General features: G+C 45.0%; 2 protein-coding genes across 4 annotated transcripts in view; both read right to left on the reverse strand.

The window, feature by feature from the left end:
- RNF4 (ring finger protein 4) overlaps nt 1–15,107 on the reverse strand; it is a 39,683-nt gene extending 24,576 nt beyond the window's left edge. The window contains exons 1-3 of the mRNA XM_073342718.1: nt 14,035–15,107; nt 12,187–12,253; nt 273–11,069 (exon numbers count right to left, since the gene is read on the reverse strand). Of these exons, the coding sequence (XP_073198819.1) occupies nt 273–332 (60 nt within the window). The 5' untranslated portion in view covers nt 333–11,069; nt 12,187–12,253; nt 14,035–15,107. The remainder of the gene's footprint in view (nt 1–272; nt 11,070–12,186; nt 12,254–14,034) is intronic.
- Nucleotides 15,108–17,964: 2,857 nt separating this feature from the next.
- CFAP99 (cilia and flagella associated protein 99) overlaps nt 17,965–19,865 on the reverse strand; it is a 107,892-nt gene continuing 105,991 nt past the window's right edge. For all 3 annotated transcript variants that reach the window (XM_073342717.1, XM_073342716.1, XM_073342715.1), the window contains one exon: nt 17,965–18,489. In XM_073342717.1, the coding sequence (XP_073198818.1) occupies nt 18,334–18,489 (156 nt within the window). In that variant the 3' untranslated portion in view covers nt 17,965–18,333. The remainder of the gene's footprint in view (nt 18,490–19,865) is intronic.

The following is a 19,865-nucleotide window of genomic DNA, read 5'->3' on the forward strand; positions in this document are numbered from 1 at the left end:
CTTCAGTTAGTTTGGACAAAAACAGGACTATTCCCCAACATTAAGGGTGTTTATTTATTTGAGTAATACTAACAATAGCTAGAGATATTAAATTTAATCAGGATAGAATATGGGATTACATTGCATCTTAATTTACTTTTATTACAATCTGTTTTCTTCAGGTTGTTCAGACCACACATTATGTTTTGAAATGGCACAAGTGGCTACAAGTCTAAAAATGATAAAGAACTAGATAATCAGTTATGCATTTACTTCATTAAGAAAATACTTACTGTGCTCATGCTGTTTCTTGAATATAAAATACAGAAAAAAGTAAGAGGTACAAATACCATAAAATAAACTGCAAGGAGGCTACAATTTTCAACGCTTTATATTTCTTTAGGAAGTATATAACTAAAAGTCCAGATTTTTCAGTATCTTAGAATGTTGCTCTTCCAAACCTATAAAGAAAAGGAGAGAGAAGATTACCTACCTGTAATTCTTGCTCTCCTAAGTACAGCCATCTCTACGGATTCCCATTTTTGAGTCAACGCTTCTTGCATGAGACCAGTCAGGAACTCCCATAGTTGAAGATTTGAGCCTCTGAGGCATCCAAAGGTATGTCTCAAAAACTTGCTATGCTCTCCTACTCCCAACACCTACAATCCAATGTCAGTTTATTATTGTATTGGGAAAGTACCTAAAAGCCCAAATGAGGTTTCCTTTGAAACAAGAAGTGGTAATTCTAAGGCCTGGTCTACAGTATGCGGTTATTTCGGAATTAGCTGAGTTACTTTGAAATAAAACTGATTCCGTCCACACGACCAAACCAGTTTTTTCGATTTAAAGGGCTCTTTAATCCGATTTTTGTACTCCACCTCAGCAAGTGGAGTAGCGCTAAAATTGAGATTGCAGTTCCGGGTTACAGGTACTATGGACACAATTCGACGTTATCGGCCTCTGGGAGCTATCCCAGAATGCTCCCTTGTGACCACTCTGGACAACACTCAACTCCAATGCACTAGCTATGTAGACAGTAAAAGCCCCGGGGACTTTTGAATTTCCTCTTTGGTCACCGTCAGCACAGTCCACCATCACAGGCAATTGCAGAGTCCACCATCACAAGAGACCATGCAGTCCCGGATTCGCAGATGAGCTCCAGCATGGTCTGAACAGGAGGTACTGGATCTCATCACATGCTGGGGAGACGAATCTGTTATGGCAGAACTACGTTCCAAAAAAAATAAATGCAAATACGTATGCTAAAGACTCCAGGGCCATGACAGAAAGAGGCTACTCCAGGGACACACAGCAGTGTTGTACAAAAATCAAGACGCTCAGGCAAGCGTACCAAAAAGCCAAGGAGGCGAACGGGTGCTCTGGGTCACAGCCCCATACATGCTGCTTCTACCGTCAGCTGCATGCAATTATGGGGGGTGACGCCACCACTACCCCATCACTGTCCGTGGACACCTGCAAGAGGGAAGTAGCACGGAGCGAGGAGGATGAATTTTTGGAGGACTAAGAGGAGGACGACGGTGCACAGGCAGCAAGTGGGGAATCAGTTTTTCCCTCGAGCCAGGAACTATTCTTAACGCTGGAGCCAATAGCCTCCCCCCACTCCCAAGGCATGCTCCCGGACCATGACCCTGGAGAAGGCACTTCTGGTGAGTGAGAGCTTGATCGGAACCACACGGTGGGGGGAAACCCAGCTGCACCGGGCTGTTCGCGTTTAGGTTAAAGGGCTTGTCCCTGCTCAGAGCCTCATCGGAGCCCCGCAGTAGGTGAGTGTGTGGGGGAGAGGGTGTTGTGTGAAGCGATCATCCTAAAGAGACCACAGGCCCTCCTTTTATATGGCAAACCCACCAGGCATTGCTTGCTATGGGAAAGGGGGACCGGCAGTTTGAAAGCATTGAAATCAATGCAAAAGAAGCAGAATCCCGCATGCCCCTAGGGCTTGCCCGGCCGCATGTGGCGGCTTACTCATACCAAAGTGGCAGGCACTTCAGTAGAAGAGGCAAAATGTGACCTTGTACAGAAAGAACATGTGCTGTGTACAATGAATTGCCTGTTTCATTGAGAAACAGTGTCCCCTTTGCTCTCTAAAAATGTATCTTTTAAAATACTACCCTCCCTTTTTCTCCTCCTGCAGCAGGTGCAAATGTTTCAATGTGGTCCCTATCTACTCCATCCCAGAGGTTGGCCGGCCTAGATTAGAAGGCGGAAAAAAACAACTCGGGACAACATATTTGCCGAGCTCATGCAGTCCTCCTGCACTGATAGGGCCCAGCTGAATGCGTGCAGGCATACAATTGTGGAGTCATGTAAAGCGTTACATGAATACGAAGAGAGGAGGGATGTGCACAATGAGAGCAGGCAGGATGCTACAGTCAAGCTCATGGGGGAAGCAAACGGACATGCTCCACTATATGGTGGATCTAATGTGGGAAAGGCAGCAAGACCACAGACTGCCGCTGCAGCCCCTATATAACTGCCCTCCCTCCTCTCCAAGTTCCATAGCCTCCTCACCCAGATGCCCAAGAACAGGGTGGGGGGGGTTGGAGGGAGGTGGGCTACGGGGACCCACACAGTCAACCCCAGAGAATTGCACAAGCAGCAGAAAGCTGACATATCCTAATTTTTTATTTGGTTTCTGGACTTATCTTTTCCTCCTCCTCCACCCGCCCAACCCAGTACCTCCCCTCCCCCGTCTTGCTTCTGATTTCTCTCAATGTTTTGTGCAACAAATAATAAAGAACGGTTTTTAAACAATTGTGACTTTATTTCCTTTCATTATATATATATATATAAAAATGTATGGTGGGTAACTTTAAGAGAAACAAACAACTGTCACACTGTACCCTGGCCAGTCATGAAACTGGCTTTCAAAGCTTCTCTGAGAGCCCTGCTGCGCTCTTCTAATCACCCTGTTATCTGGCTGTGTGAAACTGGCCACCAGGCGAGTTGCTTCTACCTCCCACCCCACCATAAAGGTTTCCCCCTAACTCTCGCAGATATTGGGGCGCACACAACAAGCAGCAATTACAATTGGAATACTGGTTGTGCTGAGATCTAACCGAGTCAGTAAACTGCACCAGCGCACTTTCAAACGTCCAAAAGCGCATTCTAGCACCATTTTGCACTTGCTCAGCCTAGAGTTGAACTGCTCCTTACTACTGTCCAGAGTGCCTGTGTACGGCTTCATGAGCCATGGCATTAAGGGGTAGGCTGGGTCCCAGAGGGTAACTATAGGCATTTCAACATGCCCAACAGTAATTTTCTGGTCTGGGAAGTAAGTCCCTTCCTGCAGCTGTTCAAACAGACCAGAGTTCCTGAAGATGCAAGCTTCATGCACCTTTCCTGGCCATCTCACATTGATGTCGGTGAAATGTCCCTTGTGATCCACCAGTGCTTGCAGCACCACGGAAAAGTACCCCTTGAGGTTTATGTACTGGCCGCCCCGGTGTTCCGGGGCCAAGATAGGGATATGTGTTCCGTCTGTCGCCCCGCCGCAGTTAGGGAACCCCAGCGCATTAAAGCCATCCACAATGGTCTGTACATTTCCCAAAGTCAATACCCTTGATAGCAGCCAGTCAATGATTGCATTGGCTACTTGCAGCACAGCAGCCCCGACAGTCGATTTCCCCACTCCAAACTGATTCCCAACTGACCGGCAGCTGATGGGCACTGCAAACTTCCACAGGGCTATGGCCACTCGCTTCTCATCTGTGAGGGCTGCTCTCATTTTGGTGTCTTTGTGCTTCAGGGCAGGGGACAGCAAGTCCAAGTTCCATGAAAGTGGCCCTACGCATACAAAAGTTTCTCAGCCACTGGGAACCATCCCATACCTGCAACATTGTGTGGTCCCACCAATCTGTGCTTGTTTCCCGGGCCCCAAATCAGCATTGCACAGCATGAACCTGGCCCAATACCACCATGATCTCACAATCGCCACATGCTGTGCTTCTAGGAACATCCGGTCCATGTCCTCATCACTATCGTAATCGCGCTGTCGTCGCTTCCTCACCCGGTTTCGCAGGTACTGCACATACTGCTGGATAATGCGCGAGGTATTTCCAATGGTCAAAACTGCAGTGGAGATCTGAGCTGGCTCCATGGCTATGGCGCCTGCACGGGTAATCCTGGAAAAAGGGCATGAAACATAGGAGAGCAGAGTGGCAGCGGAAGAGGTGCTGTTCAGTTCACGACAGCCAAAAAAAGGCAGGAAATGGTTGTCTTCTGTAGCTTTCACGGAGGAAGGAGCCCAGGACAGACAACGTGGAGAAGCTCCGTAGCACAGCAAGAGCGGGAAAGCAGAGTTGGCAGCGGAAGCGTTCAATAAGGAAGAGAAAGTAGATACTAGAGATTACATAGGAAGATGAGAGGAAGTGCTAGGTAGATTCATAGCAGCAGGAGAGCAGCGGTGCACCATCTGCTGAAAGCAGTATGGCATCTGCACGCCAAAAAGGTGCGAAAGGATTGTCTGCTGTAGCTTTCACGAAGGGAGGAGCGACTGACAACACACACCCAGAAACACCCATGAGAATGTTTTTGCCCCATCATGCACTGGGAGCTTAACCCAGAATTCCAATGGGCAGCAGGGACTGCAGGAACTGTGCGATAGCTACCCACAGTGCACCACTCCGACATTCGATGCTAGCATTGGTACTGTGGATGCACTCCGCCAAATTCACGTGCTTTAGTGGGGACACAGAAGACCAAATGTATAAAATTGCTTCCGAAAATTCGAATAGAATAATTTTGAATAATTTTGTACTGTAGACGTACCCTTAGAAGGAGCAAATTATGTGTGCATACAAATTACAGAACCACCAAATTTGAGGGCAGAGTCAGGGTTGGGGACTGTTAATCCAAAACTGACCATCTTCAGCAAGCAAGTATTACAGACAAGTAATTATCTTTTCTCCAGGAGATACCCATCTCCAGATTCAAATATATGGAAACTGAATAGCTACATGTGGGTGTCTCCAAAATAAAACAAATGGAACCCAGAAGTTGCAGCTTACAGAAGGAAAGAGAATGAATAGCCTGGCTTCAAACATGAAAACAGCAGCATTTCTTTTTTAGTGGGAAGGATAAGATATTTCTTCCCATGTTTTAAAACCACCACCCAAGTAGTAAGCAGAATGGCTAAACCTCCTGGTTAAAAAAAAAAAAGGTGGACAGAGATGTTTAATAGACTGCTGGCTAAGACATTTGGGCATCCCTAGAAGGATTCCGTAACAGAACCTATTCCCTTAAAATTATCTGAATTTAGATGTGTGTCTTGATGTCAGAACAAAGCAACGGTTTGTCCATAAAGATAATGACATGGCTGCTCTGCCTGTCTCTGGCATTAAGGGGTTGAATTTAGCTGCCAAGGTTGTTCTGCCCCAAAATGTCATTATAGCTTGGCAGCAGTTCAGCTATTGTTCTTGTAGTAATAAGTGAATCTACTGCATTACCGTCAAATGAAATGAGCTAAACTGACACTAATCTGCACCAGATTAAGCTCAGCGACCTTGATTCTGGTCCTTCAAGGCCCTAGTTGTTTCAGACTGCCTTGAAGGCTACATGATGAGCGTAGAGGAGCTCAGGAGTGCTTTTAGGCATGCTGCAGGACATGATGGTGAATTGCATCTGGACCAGATGGCACATCCTATGTAATTCAACTATATATAATTACAGGGTATCATCCAGCTACAGACTGACTACTTCTTCAGGCCATTAGGTTATCTTTCATCAGACCTGCAAATGACCAAAAAAAGGTGGCAGGGGAGGAGAGAAGGGGAAAAAAAAAACCCAACAAAAAACACATGCTTGCAGCATCAATGATCCATCAAGAAAGACTCACACAACCTCTCCAGACCAGAATGTTCATTAGACAAGATGCAATTTCAATGCAAAATTCCTAAGAGTAGTTGCGAGGAACCCAGTGTGTCATGGCCATACTTCTATATCTAGTTGAGATGAGTGCATCTTATGTGCTGAAAAAGCATCTTCTACACTGCTTAAAGATAAGGGATAAGCAAAGCAACTGGGATGACATCAGAGAGGTGAACAGCAAAAGCTATCTAGAGTCTTTATCGGCTCCCATAACTATAGTAGCTGAGCTCCAGACCAAAAGCAGAACTAGGGGGAAAAAAAAAAAAACAAAACAAACCAACAAACAAACGAAAAAAACACCCCGATTTCAATCGAGCGGGACTGGGAGCTATCACAGGATGGTTGCCGGGAGTATTGTCCCGAATACAGCAATCCCCGTCTTGGAGTCTGATGATGGAATACTGGTGACCGGTGGCTTCAATCCCCCAATATTCCCAGGATCTCTACTGAGCTCTTGGTGGCGTGAAGGGTTGGTCTAGGCGTTCCTGCCAGGGAGGCTGGTGCACTGGTGGGTCTGTGCCAGACTACCGGTGAGGTATGCCTTGAATCCTGCTGTTAGTGCCCAATGCCCGGGGACCGAAAAGGGTTCTGCTGAACTTGCCTCTCTGGCACTGAGGCGTGACGACTTTGGGCAGCAGGCAGTGGCGGGACATCCCTCATGATGGGGAGCGGTGCCAAGTTGGACCTCTGCTCCAGTGCCGGAGTGAGTGCCGACTCCATGCGAAGTGCTCTAAGGTGGTTGTCATACTCCTTTTTTAGTCCTGGGTTTGAAGGACTTGCAAATATGACACTTGTCGCTTATATACCTTTCGCCCAAGTATCTAAGACAGCTATTATGGGGATTGCTGACAGGTATGGGCTGTCTGCAGCAATCACAGGGTTTAAAGCATGCCCCGTCCCCAGGCTGAGTGCCGTTCGGGACTAACAAAGGCTTTAAGAACTACTATTAAGGGTAACTAATTCAACTACTAACTATATACAGCTAAATTACAGGTTCTGCAAAGTTCACAAGAATGGAGAAGAATTAATGTTAGCCGAAGCAGAGGACGTTCCAGCACTGTGATTGGCAGGAAGAAGGAACTGAGAGTGGGGGAGCTGGTGGCGCCCCTTATATTGCACCATGTGAGTGCCACTCCAGAGGGCACCAGAGCTGATCCCCTATGGATACTGCGAAGGGAAAAATTTCTGGCAGTGGTGCATTGGGTGAGTGCACACACCTAATACGGAATGGACATGAGCAAGCACACAAAAGAAGAAGAATAGGTATTGGAGAGTGGTGTACCTGAGGCACATCTGCAGTTGCCATAGGATCAAATCTGATTACCTTTGGGAATTCCTGCCAGATCTCTCAGTGGAAGCAGAGTTGACAATCTGTATCTATAGAGATGGCTATATTTGGACAACTATTGAGAAACTGTCACCATATCACAGTGGGTCAGCACCAACACAAGCCATTCAAGATAGTTGAACTCAAAAGGAAACAAGTTCCAAAACCCTATCGTGCCTATATTTTTAAAGTCCACATTACACTAACTTTTAAACTGACATGCAGAAGATACCAATTCATGCCAGCAGAATTGTAAAGCTTGCATCTGTAAAACTGTAGGCAAGCTTAATTAGGAGACATTTAAAGATTAAGCTAAAACATAATTTAAAGAATCTTCCTTAGTTTCTGTTACACCTGCAAAGTTCAGATTGGAGTCCAGTTGCTCACTTTCTTCTGAAGTCTACTCTTTGCAATTATTTGGACTTCTAAGTGTCTTTCAATTTAGGACTAATTGTTTGAAAATAACTATTTGAGTAGATACACTGACATTAGCGAAGACTTCCAAATATGCACTCAAAAGCAATTTAAATACAGTTTATTCTGAAACACTCTTCAGGAAAACTAGAAAAAAATATCTACCTATTAACTCATACAATAGCACTCTTAGTAGTAATATAGGTTTCCCTCTGCAAATTTGTGGTTAACAGAATGATAAATAAAAATTCAGTTGCATAAGATTATAGTTTCCTGTTACGTTTAATGATAGCTTCTTCACATTGGGTAAGATCTTTTTCCCTCCCCTCTATACAACCTTGACTCAAACAGCAAAGTACCAGGACCTTACAAACCAAGGATAAAAATGCAGCATTATGATTCATCTTTAGTACTTCACCAGTGCTATGCAAGTTTTCATAACTACAAAGTGGAGAAGCATTGCTACAACAGCCAAAGGTTAATTTTTTGGTAAGCGTCTTATTTGATAAAGTTCTCTGAACACAGATTAACAGTATACAGCTTTTCCATTTACAGAAGCAAACCCTACAGTTAAGGTTACATATGGAATCTCATATGACTACAACCCCATTTTTTCTCAGAATGTTGTAAAAAAATTGTTCTTTGGGGGCTATAACTTTTCTTGCTTGGTTTTAACCCCAAAAAGAAGAGCTGGTTTGTGCAGTTTTGCCCCTTGATACTGAATATTAGAAATTCAGGCCTTGTCTGCCCTAGAAGACTAATGGATTACCAGAGAATAATTCATGACACCAGCAAATCCATGAAAATTAAACCTGACTAACTGAAGAGTGGCGGTTTTTAAAATATTATTTAAAAGTCTGTTTTATTTAACAAATATTTTTACACGAACACCTAAAACAAACAGTTGAAAGAAAAACTGAACAGTACGCCTTCAACTAAGGGCCAAGAAAGTAATAGTCCATATGCATAGAGTCCTCCATGTCAAAATTCCAGCAAGACCAGACAACTGCTATTTCTAAGGTTAAATAAGCAGAAAAATACCTTTAAAACCCCACTTTTTGTCTGTTTATATATCAGAAAGAAACAAGTGTACAACCCCAAATTCTCTTTTGTGGGTCATCTTCAGCATCAGAACAAGGTAAAACTGTGGGTATAAACAAGTTCAGACTGGAGATTTTAGGATCTTGGAAATCTTTGCTCCATTCAGCAAATTCTAACTTCTTGTTTAAAAATATCTATCTAAATCTTCTGCAAACAGTCTCTGAATCATGTATAAGATTCTTAGCTGCCCAGTTTATCCAGATATGCAGAAAGACATCTACCTCTAAGCATTAGATGGTTGCATGAACTCACTCTAGTCCTTAAAGCAAACAATCTCAAAAGGATCAAGTTAGTGAAAAGAATAAGCAGTAACATGATTTTATAAAATAATATATGGCACAGGGAAGATTGATTGGGTGCATCTATTGTAGGAAAACCAAGGCCAAGATTTAAAGCAGTGGGTCCCTGAAGTTAAGGTCTTGAGCAAGTAGCCAGATTTTCAATAACTTCAATGGGAGCTGCTAGGTACTCAGCACTTTTTAAAATCAGGCAAGTGACTAAAAAATTTTTTTTTTTTAAAAGCCTACACTTTTAAGCTGCTGTTATTAAGTTTTGAACATAAGAACGGCCATACTGGGTCACACCAAAGGTCCATCTAGGCTAGTATTCTGTCTTCTGACAGTGGCCAATGCCAGGTGCCCCAGAGGGAATGAACAGAACAGGTAATCATCAAGTGATCCATCCCCTGTTGCCCATTCCCAACTTCTGACTTTTGGCATAAGGGAAAACTAAAGTTTAAGAGACTGCATATGTAACCCACAGAGTTAATTGCCAAGAGATGTCATAGCAAAGAACTTAAAAAGCAAGATTAGACATTTATTCTAATATCCAATACTAGATAGGATGAAAATGGATATTAATATTCACGGTGCATGACAGACTATCAGTTTTCCCCATAGGTCTCTTATTGCCAAACTGACCATTATGCTATATTATTTTAGGTCCATAAGGATTTTTTTATCCATAAGTGTTAATTTCATTGTACACACACAAACTGATGGAAAAAAAAATACTTCTACCAATAGTTGAAACTTATAAATAGGCAAAATAAGAAAAATGCTGCTTGAGAACTTACTGGAGTTTTATTTAAGGCTATTTACTTTGTATATTTCGACATATGTTGACAATTTGTGTTTCAAAGGTTATAAAGTTTTAACTTTGAGTCTCAACATCAACTATTATTTAATATTAGAGAGACAAGGTAGGTGAAGTAACAGATCTCTCTTCCTTAGATCCAGGAAAGGTACACAGCATCTCAGCTAAATACAAGGTGGAACAGATTGTTTAGCATTACTAGTTAACACACATTTCAAGGGAACATTTGAAGTGAAGTGGCCTGTTAACACCCCTCCAGTCACAGGGAGGGAAAGGAAGAGGGGGAGCTAGCTGTGGGGAGGGTTGGGTTAGTGAGTTATAGCTTGTTGTAATAAGCCATAAACCCAATGTCTTTATCCCCTAGAGAAGTAAGCTGCATCATAGAACAGACCACCCAAATACACAGAGAAAACCTGCTTATTACAGAAATAAAAAGCTCTCCTACCCCTAGTTGTCGCCTAACACCCCACACTAGAACCCAAATAGCTACAACCCATACTTAATGGGGACCCCATCCTGAAAGAAATCTTTCCTGAACCACCTCTTCTGGCCTTCAAACAACTCCTCAGCCTCTCCAAGCTCATCATCAGAAGCAAACTCCTCACAAACCAGGACACACAAACTCCAAGTGGCATCAGATCTTGCCAGAACAACAGATGCAAAACCTGCAGACATATCTCTACTGCTACAATGATCAACACCTCCCACAACACTTTTTCAAGATTCATGGGTCCTACACATGCATATCACATGTGGTGTACCTCATCCAGTGCATTAATTGCCCTGATAACAACTGTGAGCCATGATGATTAGAGAGGTGTTAACAGGCCAGGCCTTATGACTAGACAGGTGTTAATGGGCCACTTCACCTCAGATGGTCCCTTACATATGCGTCAGCTAGTTATGCTAGCTTTCAGAGTAACAGACGTGTTAGTCTGTATTCGCAAAAAGAAAAGGAGTACTTGTGGCACCTTAGAGACTAACCAATTTATTTGAGCATAAGCTTTTGTGAGCTACAGCTCACTTCATCAGATGTTATGCTAAACAATCTGTTCCGTCTTTTACTTAGCTGTGACACTGAGTACGTTTTCCTGACTTGAAGAAGAGCTCTGTGTAAGCTTGACTCTCACCAACAGAAGTTGGTCCAATAAAAGTTATTACCTCACCCAGCTTGTGTCTCATATCCTGGGACCAACACAGCTACAACACCACCGCATACAACAATGGAAGTTATTAAATATTGTCTGACCTTTAGTATTTTCTGCACCTGTGAAAATAAATTGATAAAAATAAAAAAATGCTTAAAAAACAAACATGAAAAATAAAATTCTGCCAAGCGTAGTTATTTTCTTAAAAACATAAAAAGACCTTCCCACTGAAGCATCTGCAACTGTCCAGCAGAAGAGATGGACCATTGGTCAACAGACAACTATTACATTCTCAATTGTACTGCCTTCATGAGCACTTTCAATGACAACTTTAAACTCAGTTTCTTCCTTTCACAACAAGGAAGAGAGAGGTAGAGGGGAAGTTAAATGTGAAAAATTATGACCCCAGTCCTGCAAAGACATATGCACCCACTAATAGGGAACTGCTCATAGCGTGGGATTACTTGGTATGTAAGATTTACGCACATGCATAACTTTTGAAGGATTGTTGCCTAGGTTAATAACTAAGAAGAGAACATCTTCAAGTGGAGTTTTACCAGAATTTTATAGTGGTCTGGTTTGTAACTTGTGGGGGCCCTAAGGATTTCATTATTATTTCTCTGTGGGAACTGCTTTCCTAGATATTTTAATACTGAACAGTTGCTCTCCGTTCTTTTCTACCAGCAATGTTTTCTTGGGTCCACTCAAGAAGCTATTGCATCAGGGCCAGGATTAGGTTAAAGTAAGCAGATAAAAGTAGGCTACAGCTAAAAACACTAGTTTGTAACTGAAGGTAATGCTTTTGATGTATGTTAGGCATCAGTTTTAGGTTGAAATGGTTTGCATTGAAACATAGTTGGAACTGCAGTTAAAGGTCACTTTGGTGGCTACATTGTATTATTGGGTCCATTGAATAATGTGTATGTTTTATTCTGCAGTTGAAGCTACTCTACAGATATACTGATGGGGCTAAATAAATTTTCCTTAGAAAATAAATGAATTTTCCTTAGAAATATTTGGGAAGGCAGGGAGTAGGTTGCATGATGTCTTTGTACTTTCACAGGGGGCAGGGACTACTGCTCACATAATAGGGTACCTTCATGAAGCAACACTTTAGAAAAAGTCATTTGAGATCCCTGTGCCTCCAGTTGGGGAAAATACTCTGAAGGGGAAGCATGAGTGTGTGTACACACCCGGGTCGAGGAGGAAGATTACATGCAGTCTCCAGCAACATACCTGTCAAAAGAATTCAGGACACTAGTCCCCTTAACAAAGCTACAGCACTTCAAATAAAAATGCAGACCTAAAACAAAAAAGAAAAGAAAGACACTGAATTTTAACTTTGTCCCAGGTCAAAGAGTTACAGAAATTAACTGATGCAGAAGATGCGGATATCTGTGGATATAAATTGGTATCCATGGAACCACAGGGCAGCAGTGAAAGGAGCCAAATGTGGAGCGGCTGCTGCTCCAGGAGCCAGTGCCCTGCGCCTGCAGCTCCTTTGGTGCAGCTGTACCACCCGCAGCCCCGCCCCAAGCCCTTCCACGCAGCTATCTGCATCTCCCCTCTGGGGGCATGCGCACCGCATGAACACAAGAGCAAGACCAGGGACAGCTGCTGGTGAACCTGGGGCCCACCTCAGTGGGTGAGGCGGGAGGCAGTACTGCTGTGCTGGAGGAGCTGTCAGCGTGGGGTGCTAGCTCCTGGGAGTGGTGGCCCCCACCTTCTGCTCCTTTCGCCGCTGCAGTTCCCAGAAGTGCCCTGTGGTTCCGCTCATACCGATTAATATTGACTGATATAAATTTGTATCTGTGCAAGGCTCTGAAAATTTGAGCAGTCCACCTCTGCCCATGTTGTATTAAATACTAAAATAACCTTGTACTCCAGTTCTCTAGTTTCACAAGGAGCCCTGGTTAAAAGAACTGGTGGGGCAGGGCGGGGGGAGAGGGGCTAGAATCTTAAAAAAGACATGAAACCTTTTTTATATGTGAACATGCGGAACACTCCTTTTCCAGGTCATCTAACAACCAGACGCATAATAGAATATTGGTCTGGAACCCAAAACAAAAAAGTAGTTTCAAATTAATCAAATTGTTGGTGCATGAAAGGAATGTCTAGTTACATAAAATGCCTGGCTGTTTCTGATACAGCCTTGGTAGTTGTAAGTTCCTAAAATTGGCTTTAAAGAGAACTTGGAGAAGCTGAAGTTTCACTTCTGGTGGTGGGGTTTTTTGGTTTTTTTTTCTTCATTTGGGAGAACTTTCTATAGGGATATGAATGTAACTGAATACTTTTGATTTTGGCCCAGAAATATACTATTAGTCTCAGTAAAAAAGTGGCATGTAGACAACGCTCAGTTTCTAATTTATGAAGCTTAAATGATTCTGAGTTTTTGATAAACCTTGACCTAGAAAGAAAAGCAGCTGTTTAACAGACTACTGAATATCTTTAACCTTTCATTGCATCTCATAGCAAAATCTGTATTAAATTGTAGGATGAGGTAGTACAAGGAAAGCCACACCACATTCCTCCCTCAAATTCAAGAGTTCGCCACACATTGCTACTATTGTTGTCTTACAATCCTTCTGTAGTGACTTTGTTACAGCTGCGTCATGAATACGCTACAATTAAAACACTATTCTGACTGACACAGAGCACAGTTCCTGCTAGCCAAGTGCTATTTCCCTGACAGTAGGCCTTGTTTACACTAGAGAAGGTTTTACAGACTATTTCTTCTATTAACACCACCAGTTCAGTTCCACCAGCATTTACAACACTGGGATGCATACTAACATTTTAGGCACCTTGTCAATCAGCCTTGCTCTGAGTGGTTAGATGACATTGCTTAAAATGCTGATGGCTCATCTATGCTAGGGACTTGTCTACACTAGGAATAAAGGTGTATTAACACAAGCATTGAAACCCAAAGTAGACTAGGCAAATTTTAACATGTTAGCTGGTCAGGTTTCAATGTTCAGTTAAAATGTTCAATCTGTACAGGAAGAAAAGGAGTACTAGTGGCACCTTAGAGACTAACCAATTTATGTACAGGGTTTAGTAAGACAATGTACAAAAACAACATACCTGACAATCAGGAAAACATGAAATGCTAATGCCTCAGCCTTGGAGATTTCACCACCTCCTTTCTTGATCACTTTGACCACCACCACGACCAACCTGCCCATCACTCAGGCCCATAGCCTGACTTGAATCTCTCTCTAGGTCCTCATATCCAAGATATATCTAAATATTGTCAATTCTTTCTCTGTAACATCTCTAAGATATGGCCTTTCCTATCCATCCACACAGCTAAAACTCTCATCCAATCTCATCTCGATACTGCAACGTTCTTCTAACCAGCTTTGAAAAATGCAATCTTCCCCCACTCATACCCATTCAGAATGCTGCTGCAAAGATAATTTTCCTAGCTCATTGCTATAACCATGTCACCCCTATCTCTGAATCCCTCCACTGGCTCCCCCTTCTCTGTTGCATTTCCCAAACCTGAAGATGAGCTCTGTGTTAGCTCGAAAGCTTGTTTCTCTCACCAACAGAAGTTGGTCCAATAAAAGATATTACCTCACCCTCCTTGTCACTCTGATATGATACACAGTCAGTTCAGGAGTTGATCAGGAAGGAGCAATAACCACACCCCCTTTCCGTATGGCATGTGAGGGAGCAGAAACAGGACTGAAGGGGTGGGGCAGTGATCCCTACAAGCCCAATTCCCTCCGGGCCATCAGGGAGGGAGAAAACAAGATAAGGTTAATGGGGGCAATGGCCTGACAGACCCCTCTCCCTCTATGACAATGGGATGATCAGCAAGACTTTGGGGGAGGGGAGCAGCATTCAGAGGTCGTTCTTGCCCTGAGAAAGGACACAATGGGAAGAGCAGATCTCAAAGACCTGCCTCCTTCTAAGACGGGCAGGAAAGAAGTGGAGGTAACAGCACGTACATCTGGAGACAGGGATGGGGCGGGGGAGACGCACATCTGGAGACAGGGATGGACGGGGTGCGGCAGGGACAGAGGAATTGGAGGCCGGCTAGGGCCCAGGTCCGTCTCCCGGAGGGGGGAAGCTAGTGAGAAGCGAAGGGAGGCCACAGGCCCGTCTCCCGCGGGGGAGGGGGGGGAAGCGAGGGAGAAGCGAAGGGAGGCTACAGGCCAGTCTCCCGCGGAGGGGGGGGGGGGAAGAGAAGGGAAGGGAGGCCACAGGCCAGTCTCCTGCGGGGGAGGGGGGGGAAGCTAGTGAGAAGCGAAAGGAGGCCACAGGCCAGTCTCCTGCGGGGGGGGGGGGGGGAAGCGAGGGAGAAGCGAAGGGAGGCTACAGGCCAGTCTCCCGCGTGGGGGGGGGGAGAAGGGAAGGGAGGCCACAGGCCAGTCTCCTGCGGGGGAGGGGGGGAAGCGAAGGGAGGCTACAGGCCAGTCTCCCGCCGGGCGGGGGAGGGGAGAAAGCGAGGGAGAAGGGAAGGGAGGCTACAGGCCAGTCTCCCGCGTGGGGGGGGGGAAGGGAGGCCACAGGCCAGTCTCCTGCGGGGGAGGGGGGGGGAAGCGAAGGGAGGCTACAGGCCAGTCTCCCGCGGGGGGGGGGGGGGGGGGAAAGCGAGGGAGAAGGGAAGGGAGGCTACAGGCCAGTCTCCCGCGGGGGGGGGGGGAAAGCGAGGGAGAAGGGAAGGGAGGCCACAGGCCAGTCTCCTGCGGGGGAGTGGGGGGGGAAGCGAAGGGAGGCCACAGGCCAGTCTCCTGCGGGGGAGGGGGGGGGAAGCGAAGGGAGGCTACAGGCCAGTCTCCCGCGGGGGGGGGGGCGGAAAGCGAGGGAGAAGGGAAGGGAGGCTACAGGCCAGTCTCCCGCGGGCGGGGGGGAGAAAGCGAGGGAGAAGGGAAGGGAGGCCACAGGCCAGTCTCCCTCGAGGGGCCCAGGATATTGGGCGGAGGTCGGACCCTGCTTCCCGTGTGGCAGGGGTGGGTGGGGGCGGGGCAGGCTCCCGTGTGGGCTCTGCGACGCTGGGGGGCCGGGCCCGGCTCTCAGGGGGCTGGGGGAGCTCCGCCCGGGCTCCAAGCCCCCGCGCCCCGCAGGGAGCCGGCTTCCCAGGGTTCGGGCCCCTTGTCACCTGCCGCCCCGGCTCCGCTGTACGTTGCTGGGGGCTCGGCTCGGCTCAGCGCAGGGCGGGCGGCCGGGGTCCCAGCAACCCCTGCCCACCATACTCACCCTCCTTAGGGGCCGATCTGGAAACTCCACACAGAGCCGGCGCGGCCCACCCCTGCCACCCAGTCATTGGCGAGATCACGGCCCTTCCGGCTCGCTGATTGGACGACATGAATATCAATTAGCAGGCCGTTTGACTTCGCCCTCACCTTCCATCCGGCCCCGGTGCACGGTGGGAGTTGTAGTTCTCAGGGCGTGATGCTCAGGCCTCAGTAAAAAGAAAAGGAGTACTTGTGGCACCTTAGAGACTAACCAATTTATTTGAGCATGAGCTTTCATCTGGGGGGGGGGGTAGGAAAAAACAAGAGGAAACAGGCTACCTTGCATAATGACTTAGCCACTCCCAGTCTCTATTTAAGCCTAAATTAATAGTATCCAATTTGCAAATGAATTCCAATTCAGCAGTTTCTCGCTGAAGGCTGGATTTGAAGTTTTTTTGTTTTAAGATAGCGACCTTCATGTCTGTGATTGCGTGACCAGAGAGATTGAAGTGTTCTCCGACTGGTTTATGAATGTTATAATTCTTGACATCTGATTTGTGTCCATTTATTCTTTTACGTAGAGACTGTCCAGTTTGACCAATGTACATGGCAGAGGGGCATTGCTGGCACATGATGGCATATATCACATTGGTGGATGTGCAGGTGAACGAGCCTCTGATAGTGTGGCTGATGTTATTAGGCCCTGTGATGGTGTCCCCTGAATAGATATGTGGGCACCTTCCTGGGTTAGTGGTTCTGTTGTGTGGTGTGTGGTTGTTGGTGAGTATTTGGTTCAGGTTGCGGGGCTGTCTGTAGGCAAGGATTGGCCTGTCTCCCAAGATTTGTGAGAGTGTTGGGTCATCCTTTAGGATAGGTTGTAGATCGATGATCACTTTAGATAAGCTATTACCAGCAGGACAGTGGGGTGGGAGGAGGTATTGTTTCATATTCTCTGTGTATATATAAAGTCTGCTGCAGTTTCCACGGTATGCATCCGATGAAGTGAGCTGTAGCTCACGAAAGCTCATGCGCAAATAAATTGGTTAGTCTCTAAGGTGCCACAAGTACTCCTTTTCTTTTAACCCATTAGATTTCCTTTGATAGAGAGGAGGAATTGTAATGCTGTATGAGCATTAAGAGCAGCTCCCTGTATTTAACGTCAGATACAATCTGATTCAATTTCAATATTTGCAATGGCAATAATTAAATATCTTGTAACTGGCACAAATTTAAGATAGAAATACATTACATATTCTTACTGCTGCACAGATTTTAATTGAGATTTACTTCCCCTCTGGCATTATGCTGACATAGTCTTATGACTCGAAAGTTCATTTATGGAAACAGCATAGAAATTATCATAGATGTCAAATTAATTCTAGGTGACTAACAGCGTTTTGATTTTTTCTGAAAACTGCTCTCTAAAGAGAATAAGGAATCATACTTTCTCTTATCATCACTTTGAGATGAGGGGAATTTGCTTCTTGAGCAACTTCACTTGAGTGGGACTAATATGTGCGTAAAGTTAGACCCATCCTTAAGTACCATACTGAATTGGGGCCTAAGTTGTTATAATCATCTCAGTTTTACAAGGGAGACAGAGAACCTGACTGCACTTGGAAAGTTCCTGTATTGGACCCTGGGACACAACCTGGTTTCCTCCCTAGCTCCTCCACAACCAGTGTTGAAACTGGTTGACCTGCTGATATGGGCAGGTAACCACATTCTGTACTTATTGTAAGATCATGGATCCCTATTCTAAACTTGGGTTGATCACATCCTGTGAAAAGCTAAATTGAGAAGTAAAAATTCTGTTTGTTTCACATATTTTTACTTTTTATTTCAGAAAATGAACATAGCAAACAACTGGCATAGCATATAACAATGGCAGGGTATACATTCAAAGTCCTCTCTATAACATTCTTACCTGTTAGTTTGTCACCATAAACAAATTGCAAGGTAAATATTTAATCTATTACATGTTTTAATTCTAAATGGAAAAATGTCCCAACACAGATTTAAAATACAAGTTATCAAATTCTGCTTCAGTTATGCCGGTGCCAACCGTAATTTGACTCTGCAGCCTACACATATTAGAAAAAGGTCTAAATTCAACCCTGGCATTAGCAGTCACAATAGGAAGTGCTCCCATCTCCACCAGGTCTGGATTTCTTCCAGAGTCATTTCATTTTACGTATTATCTCAATATACAAGAAGTGGCTCCAATTCTTGCGGCCTGATATGCAGCCATTTTCTGAGCTGTTTCTCTGGACATTAAGCCATTCTGAAGCATCTTGAACTGTTGTTCCCGACTCTCTTCCATCTCTTTCCAGTGGGGCTCTTGTAGAGAGTTCTGCAGAAATGAAAGACAGATTATCATAGACAAACATGAGTGACTAATCAGATTATGGAATGAATATTCACACAACAATCTGGATGGCTGGCAGACAAATATTCCATTTGATACCATGACTGGGGCAAGCACACCAACTTCATAACGGCCGTGATGAAGAGAAACAAACTTAAGTTGGGTGCCCAATTTGTTTAATCTACAAGGGGTTCTCACAAGAATTTTTTTGGTGGCCCTTGAGTGTGGCCACCAGCTCTTGCTGGTGGCTACGCTGAAACTTTTTCCTAAAATACTTAATTAACTTTAGGAAAAACAAATAAATATGCACATATCCATGCCCAAATCATTGTAATTTATTTATGTAGGGGTTTTTTTCAGACTCAGAAATAATGTACAGTTGTCTCTATTCTTTACTGGACCTAAACAGAATAGAAACAAAATAAGCTGCTTTGCACATTCTTCTCTTTTTTGTTGTTGTTTCTTTTGTTTTCTTGGTTCCTTTTTTTTTTTTAAGACTTGCTATCTAGTAAGTCTGCTCCTGTGAAAACTGATATTTGTAGGTTTGTTAATATCGCTTTTCACAGCAGACTTACTCAGCCCTGGCAAGCCGGGGAAATATTAAGCTCTGAATGGAGAGGTGGGTAGGGAGGCAGCAGGGGCCAGGAGCAGGGGAGGGTTGGGGAAGGCAGCGGGGACCATGGGCGATTGGGGGAAGGGGGTGGGCTCGGGGCCGGAGCCCAAAGCCCCGCGGCCAAGGTATGGAGCCCAAAGCCCTGCGTCTGGAACCCCAAATACCATGGCTGAAGCCTGCCGCCCAACGTTCAAGAGCTGAAGCCAGAAGCCCGAGCCCCACTGCCCCTTCCCTTGGAAAGGGGGGAACTCACACTGGCTGCTTGCTACTCTGGTTTTTCTGGCTCCTGATGGGGGCAGGGCACAACCCCTAGTGTTGGCCCCAGGGAAGGGGGCGAATGCTTTGCCTCCCCCTCCAATCACTGCCCAGGAGTCTGTGGCCACAAAAAAAAAAAAAAAAAAATCCTGGTGGCCACATTTGAGAAACGCTGACTAGATTGAGCACAGATATAACACTGTACAAAATCTTAGGCCAAGACAAAACCAAACTACATTTGAATTGTTATGCTCCTTTGTCTCTTTCTTATGTTACCTCCCTCTCAGAACTTTATCCTGGTAGTCCTATTTCAACACTCAGATGCATACATCTATCTCCTATATCAAACTTTACAGTGTTCTGATTCAACAGTTAGATTCACAAAGACAGTATTCCAGGAAAGCCCAGCACAGACAGACAAAGTGACGTTATCATCTAATTGCCACCAACAATGCTAGAACAACTTCTCTCTTTTACAACACATTTGTCTTCA

This window comes from Lepidochelys kempii, chromosome 4 (genome assembly GCF_965140265.1).
Source record: "Lepidochelys kempii isolate rLepKem1 chromosome 4, rLepKem1.hap2, whole genome shotgun sequence".
Lineage (NCBI taxonomy): Eukaryota > Metazoa > Chordata > Testudines > Cheloniidae > Lepidochelys > Lepidochelys kempii.